Source organism: Lepidothrix coronata, unplaced genomic scaffold (genome assembly GCF_001604755.1).
Source record: "Lepidothrix coronata isolate B3197 unplaced genomic scaffold, Lepidothrix_coronata-1.0 Scaffold541, whole genome shotgun sequence".
NCBI classification, from domain to species: Eukaryota; Metazoa; Chordata; class Aves; order Passeriformes; family Pipridae; genus Lepidothrix; species Lepidothrix coronata.
In genome coordinates this window covers 14,063-22,874 of record NW_016690721.1, presented here as the reverse complement: position 1 = coordinate 22,874, position 8,812 = coordinate 14,063, and the positions used below count along the sequence as shown (strand labels likewise).

The window sequence follows — 8,812 nt, the reverse complement described above, 5'->3', positions numbered from 1 at the left end:
ATATAAAAAGGCCTCAAAAGCTTTCAGAAATAAAAGTGCTTCAGAAGCTAGATTTTAATATTGCCAATTGGGTTTTTACCAGATTATAAAGTTGACTGAAATGCCAGGATACTGCATTTTGGAAGCAGCAGCAGCTCACATATTGCCTTGTATTAGTGGCTGAAGTGTATTGCTGATTCCAAAGCTAGACTATCATCATCTGTGGGGGAAAGTACATAAATAAATGAATACCAATTGGTATTCCCTACCAACCCTGCTGCCTTGAAGCACTCTTTTCAAGTGNAGAGTTTCAGGAACAGCTCCAACCTGATCCGACACCAGCGCATCCACAGTGGGGAACGGCCCTACCTGTGTGGGGAATGTGGGAAGAGTTTCAGGAACAGCTCCAACCTGATCCGACACCAGCGCATCCACAGTGGGGAACGGCCCTACCTCTGTGGGGAATGTGGGAAGAGTTTCAGGAACAGCTCCAACCTGATCCGACACCAGCGCATCCACAGTGGGGAACGGCCCTACATGTGTGGGGAATGTGGGAAGAGCTTCAGTGACTTATCCACCCTCCGCAAACACCAGGTGATCCACACGGGGGTACGTCCCTACACGTGTAGGGAATGTGGGAAGAGCTTTAGGGACAGCTCCAAGCTCCTCACCCACCAGCACATCCACACTGGCGAACGGCCCTATGTATGTGGGGAATGTGGGAAGAGCTTCAGTGACAGCTCCAGCCTGATTCGGCACCAGCTTATCCATACTGGGGAACGACCCTACAAGTGCTTGGAATGTGGGAAGAGGTTTCGGACCAGCTCAGATCTCCTCATGCACCAGCGGACGCACACGGATGAGAGGCCCTTCTGCTGCACCCACTGCGGGAAAGGCTTCAAGCAGAACTCCCACCTCGTCACCCACCAGCGCATCCACAGCAGGAGAGGCCCTACAAGTGTGGGCAGTGTGGGAAGAGCTTCATCAAGAGCTCAGCTGTGGGGAATCCTGCTGATTGAAAATGGAGGCATTGGTCCTGACAACATGTTGATGCACCCTGAGAGAGGAGAAAAACATCAAGAGAAAGCTGTCCCGTGAGAACAAGGACACTGTCCCATGAGAACAACGACTTATTTTGAACAAAATGGCTGAGAAAAATATAAACATGAGAAGAAAACAAGAACAGATGTGCAGAGGGACTGTGCGAAAGTAGGACTGAAAGGGTCCTCCTATCAGCTGTGAAAATTCTAGTTTGTGTATTTGAATTGACCTATCTATGTAATATACATATACCTAAAGAACTGTGTTTAAAGAGCTGTAAACTGCAACTCCGGGCTGCTGCTGCTTCCTTTTCTTTCCAATAAACTTTCTTGCTGGATATTTTGTGTCGCGGTCCCTTCCAACAGCGACATCTGGTGACTCCGACGCGCTGCTGCGTCTACGTGGATATCGGAGGGCAGAGAAGCCGATCGGGCGGCAGGAGGTTGCCGTGGGAACGGAGCTAGGTGAAGCACTGAGAGCAACGGAGACGTTGCCAGGCTAGCCTAGAACCAAGACACCTGGACAGGTGAGCCACTGAGAACATGGGGACAACTCTTAAGCAAAGAGGAATCTAGTGTTGTATCTATGTGGAAGTCTCTCCTGCCTAAACAGGGAAGTTAAACGAACTGGCTTTGCGAAAGATACTACTTTGGTGCAAGGGCCAGGGATATGAAGCAGACACTATTACTGTTTTTAGTCTCTCTACTTGGAAAGAAATTAGTAATAAGCTTTTTACTGCTGCCTCTAAGAGAGAAAGAGTTGCTGCTTCCCTCCTTACAACTTGGCGATTGTTATATGAAACAGTAAAAGACATTAAAGCACTGACTGGTAAAGACAAGACAAAACCTTTTGATCATAAGCCTGTGAGTTAAGTGCCTTTTGCCAATATCCCTGCACACTCCCCGCCTCCCCCTCCTGCGCCTCCTCAATGCAAGTGCAGCTGGCGCTTGGAAGGCAGGTAGAGCTCTTGAGAACTTTTTTCTAGTCACTATGGGGGCAGACCATAAGTGCAAACGAAAGGCATGTGTTTATCGTCTGGAAAGTTCTGTTTTGCCTGCTACGGTTGATGTTTCTGTCTGAGAGGACATTAGAATGCTATTAGATGCCATCATACAGAGAAATCATACAAAAGAAGAGTCGAGCAGAGCCGAAGGGAGCCAATGTGGGACCAGAGGTCACAGAGTGGAGCCGCGAGCAGCCAAGCGACCCCACCAAGATGAATGCAGTGCTAGCGATTCGGCAGTACATGTCCAAGACGATTGGGGACGGCAGCTACGGTGTGGAGGTGCTGCTGATGGACCAGGAGATGACCTTATGAACGCTGTGACTGATTTCCACCTTAAGAAGCTTTCTGCTTCTTGTCTGAGCGGTGCTGCAGAGCTGCGCAGCCTTGTCAAGTCTGCCTGCTCCAAGTGCCTGCAGAATGGCACCGAGTCCGGGTCTGGCACCACCGAGTCCGTTTGTGCCCGGTAGGCAGCGGCGGCCGCGGCGTGGCTGCGACGGCAGCGCCCACGGCCTTGGGTGCCAGCGCGGCGAGCAGCAGCAGCAGTGGCTCCGTGCGTGATTGCAGTGCCATGCCCGGCCCCAGTCGGCGTGCTGCCGGGGGCCGGCGGGATCGCTGTGGCTGTGGCTGTGGCAGCCCCGACTCGGAGCGGTGCGCCCGTGCGTGTGCGCCGGCGGCTCCTCGGGCAGCGGCGCAGGGGGGACCTTATCCCCCGCACTGCCAACAGCCATGGTCCCAAGCGGTGGGACGGGGGAGGTTCCCCTCCCCTGCTTCGCAGAAGTGATTTTTCCCCTGGTACCCCTCCTCTCCCTAGAGCGGCGAGTTGATGACAGTAACAACGGCTTCGGGGGGTGCAGTCGGGGGAGGGGGGAAGCTGTTGGTCTTTTTTCCTCGTTACATCAACCACCCCCCTGCCTATTTGCAGCTGTTTCTCCCTCTCCTATGTTTTTGTCTTTTCTTAAGCAGACTCCGTGATTAGGTTGCTAGTTCCTTCTGTTGATTTTCTCTGAGTGAACCTGGCCTCTCCTCCCCCTCCTTCGTCCTCCGGCTGTGGGGGGCGGGGGCGGGGGAGCAGTGTTCAAGAGAAACGGGTGACCGGGGCGGGGGGGGGGCAAAAGACGGAAAAAGGGAAAGACAACTTAAAACTGACATTACCCCAACTTATAAATCAAATAAGATTGCAGTGTTTTACAGCAATAAGTGTTACACATGTTACAGGCATCCCTCATTTCTCCCACAAACTAAAGTGTTGAGTGTGCTCATGGCATTCTCAAACGTTTTCTTCAAAAACAGAAAGGGAGACTGACGAAAGAATCCGTTGAACCAAGATTAAAAACAAGGCAACATACTTGTTTAGCTTTTTGCATATTGCAGAAATGTGATAGCCAATAAAGACCAAAGGAGAGATAATTTGCTTATCAAATTATATTTGCAACACTGTAATTACAAACTGTGATAAACAAAGTCTCAAGTTTCTATAAGTTTCAAGTAATAGTCTCATTTAGTGTTTGTCTTGACTACCTCATGCATATTGATTGTATCATATACATGTATATTCTGCGGGTTTTTGCTAAGTGTTTAACGTGTAGGTTTTCTTACAGCTAAAGCTGAGAGTTATCTCTACAACCAGTCATAGTTCATGTATTCTTAGACGCACAGGCGCCTAAAGATTTAAAGTTCTACTATATTTACAGCTAAGGCTAAAGGAGCTATCTCTACAGCCAGTCATAATTCATGTATTTTTGGACGAGTAGGCGCCTAAAGACTTAAAGTTGTACTATATTTCATTCTTAGGATAGTGAGAAAGTTTTAGACCTTTTAACCTTGTGAGGGTCTGTTTTGTTTCCTTGGGGGGGGGGTGTAGTGGAGCTTTTGTAATCCATTTATTTTGTTTTAATGTAGTTGCCCATTTGTTTCACGAATCGCAATTATTTATATATCACACAAACCATAATGCTATGTTACAATAATTAGTGATATTTTGTTATGTTATGTAATAAGAAAAGGAACCGAAAAGAGAACAGAACTATTTCCCAGCGGCAAGACGGCACATGCGCAGAAAAAGCTGATACGTCAAAAGGAGGCAGTGAACAGACCGAGTGTGTCCCCTGGCAACAAGAGAACGCATGCGCAAAGCCTCTCGGTAACAGCACAGAGCCTGCGCAGAGAGATCTGATGACGTAAAGCCGAGGAATCAGAACAAAAGGAGGGGATTTTAAAAAGATAAGCCGCTACAAACCTATAAAAGGCAGACTGAAAATTATTGAAGTGTGCCTTGGATGAGCAAGGAAGGCTCATCAAGTCACCCAGCGCTGTTTTTGCTTATTTGATTTTTATATAAATCTATAATAAAACTTTTTTTCTACGATTTTTAAGCCTAGTACTGATTTTACTTATAACAGAAAGTTGTTAGGAATCTCCTATAGTTAACCATTTCGCGTCTCTTACATGAAATTTGGCTGTTTCCCCCTGGGGACAGGGTGTGGGTAGAAAATTTTCACATGGAAAGATGAGACGAAGGGGGTAGTCTTGCCCCCTGCAGAAGTAGTTCTGTTGCCTTTATGACAGAGTATCATTGCTCTATGAGAAGGGTTGAAGATTTCCAAGATAATATTCTGTTCTTTCTTGCTGTATTGTCTTTTACATGGAGAGTTATGCAGGATTTGCAGATTGCTGTTGGCGGCTATGCCATAAATTTCCTTTGAATTATGAAAGTAATAAGAAGTGCACAGCCAGTGACTACTTGAAATGTGTGTATGACTGACGAGTGTCTGAGGTGGCCACCTAAGTGTGACTGGAAAAAACTGTGTGAAAGAGAAAAGCTACATGAATGCGTAACTGTGTAAACTTAAAAATACTTTCCGTCGGTGTCAAGATTTTAAGAAGATGTTGAGGCTGAGGTTAAAAAAGAGATTCTCATAAAAATTTGGTATTCTATTTCAGCCCTGTATGAAGATTGTGGAGGTTGAATCTCAGGTGGAGTTTTTCCACTGGTGTTGTTCCTTAGCTGTGTGAGCTGTGCAGGAGACCACTAGTTTTGGAGCAAGTAAAAACCATAAGCCAGCAAGCATTAGTGCAGGCTGCAGAGTTGGCAGAGCCCAGAGCAAGGTGCACGACCATGCGTCAGCGTACCCGGGAACCATTCTTGCAATTCGTGGAAGAGCTGCAAGATGCTGTAGAGAACCAGGTTTTTTACACTCAGTTACAGAAACTGCTGGTTACACAATTAACCAGAGATAATGCCAATACAGACTGTCAAAAAGTACTATCCTTGATGCAATGATGCAGGCTTGTGCCGGGGCGGGGTCCTTAGACCATCAAATAATTGCATTTGCATCTGCTATGGCAGTAGTGAGGGTCGTTTGAGCTTTTCTGTGTTGTCCAGGGTTTAAATCAGGAGTTGTCAATGTTGCTGCCTTGCTTGTTCAGCCCGTTGCAGGGAGGCCCTTGCAGACTGTCAAGGCCATCCTGCGTTCCTTTTCAAGGGCATCTGCAGTGTTGTGGATAGTGTGTCTTCAGGCCTCCTGGCTGGAGGCCAGAGCAGACCAGTTATGTTGATCAGTGCACCAGAGCTGAAATGTTGTTTTAAAGAGTCCTTATATATTCTCTTAAAAACCCCTCCCATGCAGCAGCTGGTGGCAATATTCATTGTAAAGCATGATCTTGGGGAGGCAGCTGGTCCTTCATCCTTGGGATGTTCCCTGCCCATTGCAGCTGTGTTCTCAGCAAAATAGCATCAATACTTGTGACTGCTGCTTGTTCTATACCAGACGTACTGCTCACGTAATCTGACTAGTGGATGTTTAGGATTCTACAAAGGCAGCGTGGGTTCTAGTAGCACACTTGCAGGACCTTTTGTTCATGTTGCAGTCATTGATGCTAATTATACAAGGCAATTCTGTGCTATAGTTTTCACACTTTATCCACCACTGATAATTTCTAAAAGGGGCACAAATAGCTCAACTTATACCTTTTGTGAGTTATGTTCCCCAAGCAGATTTTTGTGAGTGTCGGGATGAGGAATTTGGTTCTACTGATGCACCACAACTCTTTTGGTCACTGCCGATTTCTGCGTAGCATCCACAACTGACCTGTACTCTCTGCAATACTCAAAGCTTGCTGTCAGTTGTCCAGGTGAACGAACTTCTGTAGTCACGCCAGGGGTTGGGGTTGTGCTGTCAGGCCATACGTCACTGTGGCACTTTTAACCCTGTGGGGATGAAATGCTCTATCTCGGTGGGGGGTAAAAGCTCACTGCGAATTGTTGAGTAGGCTCACTGTATTACAAGGTGTGACACAACTTACCATTGCTTTAAATTGGCTTACAACTATTCTGTGTGAATTAAGCAGTGGCTCCTACCTACAGAACAGCTGTTGGCCCTGCAACAGCTTGTTAAAGAGCAGCTTGATGCTGATCACATCTCAGAATCCTTTGACTACCCCTGTCTTTGTGATAAAGACGAAATCTGCGAAATGACAACTGTTGCATGATCTCAGACGGGTTGGTGTAGTCATGGTTACCATGTAAGCATTGGTTTATTGACCCCTTCTGTGCTTCCTGCTAAATGACCCATTGTTATTATTGATTTGACAGGTTGTTTTTTCAAAATCCAGTTAGACCCCAGTGATAGAGAAAAAATTGTATTTTCAGAACCTTACAAGCGTTATCCATGGAAAAATCCTCCCTCAGGAAATGAAAAGCTTTTCTATTATTTGTCAGTGGTTCATGATTCCAGTATTATCTCCTGTACTAATGCAATTTTCTGATTGTCTTTTGCTGTCGTTATATAGATGATATTTCTGCTGGCTGTGGCCACTGAGGATCAGCTGGGTGTGTGTTGGATGCTGAAACCAGAAAGAATCCACAATTCTTTGGCCTAGTAGTTGCTCCTGACACGGTGCAGCGAGAGGTACCCTGGATATATTTATGGTTCATGTACACAAAAAGCAGTCATTCTTCAACCAGTTCAATTGGGTATTAATGTTAAAACTCTTACTGACATACAGTAGCTATTAAAGTCTTTAAATTAAATTAGATCGTACTTGAAATTGCCAAACACCCAACTGGCACGTCTATTTGACCCGCTCAAACATTCTGACAATTTTCAGGAACTGAGGGAACTGACTGAGAGAATTGACTAACAGAGCAGTTTGAACCATCCAGCAAATAGAGAGAGCTTTACATTCTAAATTTGTTTCACAAATTGATCATTGTCAAATTGTCTAATTTTTCCAAACTGTTCCTGGATTGCTTAAGCACACAGCTCAAATCACCATTAAGGCTAGAGAAAGATGCATAGAGTGTACTGGCAGAGATCCAGCTCACATTGCTGTACCTGTACAATCTCATTACTTTGAGTGGTGTCTGACAAACACACATGAAATGCTAACTGCTTTAGCTGGGTTCCACAGCCAAATTTCTTATCATTCATTAGTCCATAGGAGTGCAATGTCTGGGTCACCTTAATGAAGGCCTTGAATCAAACCACCTTTTGTGCCTTGCTTGCATGGCCCGAGCAGCCTTTTTATACCTGTCTGGTAGGAGTTCTGTTAAATGGCAGTGAGGCCAGCCTTATAGCAGCCTCAGACCCCTGACAAAGTCGTTTTGTACAGTTATGCAGCAGTGTATAGGCAGTTGGGATTTGTTGCAAGAAAATTGCCCTCTGGTCTGTTTCTCATATGTGGTGGAGGCAGGGCCTGACCAGGAATTCCTGAAGGGATAACAGGGGGACCTTGTACCATAGGTTGTCTAGGACTGTTAACACCTTCTCACGAAGTGCCCTTTAACCACACTGGAAAAAAAAAAAAAAAAAAAGAAGAGCCCCTAGATGGTCTTAGAGTCTTGAGGAAGACAGGTAAAGCTGCGGTAGTGTGGAAATAAAATTTGAATGGCATCATCAAATTGTTCATCAGGAAAGTTCTCCTCAAAATTGTGAAACATCGAGCTGTAACCCTTGCTTTTCAGTTATTTCCTACTCAACCTTTGAATGTTATTGCTGACTCTGCATATGTTGTTAATTTGTTACAGTGGCTGGATCAGGTGGTGTTGTATTGTCCATTTCCAGGTCTTATTTTTCAAGCGTTGTTTGTACTCTAAAGAACTCCTTTGCAGAGGCTTGTTCCAGCAGGTTTGCTATGCTTCGATCCAGCGCAGCTTCATGGTTTTTCACCTCTTTTAGAGTTTTGGGAAAAACACGCTGTGCTTTGCCAAAAGCCTCCTCTAAAGTGATGATCTTGTGGTCCCCGTGGGAGCTGAGGACAGAGCACATGTAAGGGGGGTACTTTTGAACTGGATGATCAATGGAGCATAGAGGTGTGAGAACGGAATCATATTATGATGTGAAACCAGCTAGAGTATGGTACAGTGTAACTTCATGGCACAAGCTAATTGTAAGGTCCATTGTGCTTTTTAGCAAGTCAGCTTGATATCCCGTATTATCAGAGCTGAGTTCTTCCTTGGTTTTGCTACATATTGCAAGATAGATACATCTACCCTTGAAACACAATGGTAGAGCTCATACATAGGGGTGAGAAAGATGATGATGGGAGGAAGATGATGTGGGCAGGGGTCGCTCGCCCCTTGCCCTACAAGCAGGGCATGCGCAGACTGTTGCCATGGGGTTTGGCTGCCACTCAGGCATCACCTTATACTGGGTACTGGCCCTACGTAGTGTAATGTGGAACTGATAAAATGGGGTGTCAGAACTGCTGAGCCGAGCGATCCTCATCCTACCACAGAGACTGTGCTGCTCCACAGGGACGCCCGCTAAGCACGGGCACCGACCAGCT

General features: G+C 46.0%; 1 protein-coding gene across 1 annotated transcript; it reads left to right on the top strand.

Moving 5' to 3' along the window:
- Positions 1-267: 267 nt before the first annotated feature.
- LOC108510211 (gastrula zinc finger protein XlCGF49.1-like) lies at positions 268-1,357 on the top strand (the record flags this gene model as incomplete). Its single annotated transcript, XM_017839888.1, has 2 exons — positions 268-573; positions 742-1,357. Coding segments are annotated over 2 exons (642 nt in total), but the record flags the coding sequence as incomplete, so codon positions are not given.
- Between the last annotated feature and the right edge of the window lie 7,455 nt (positions 1,358-8,812).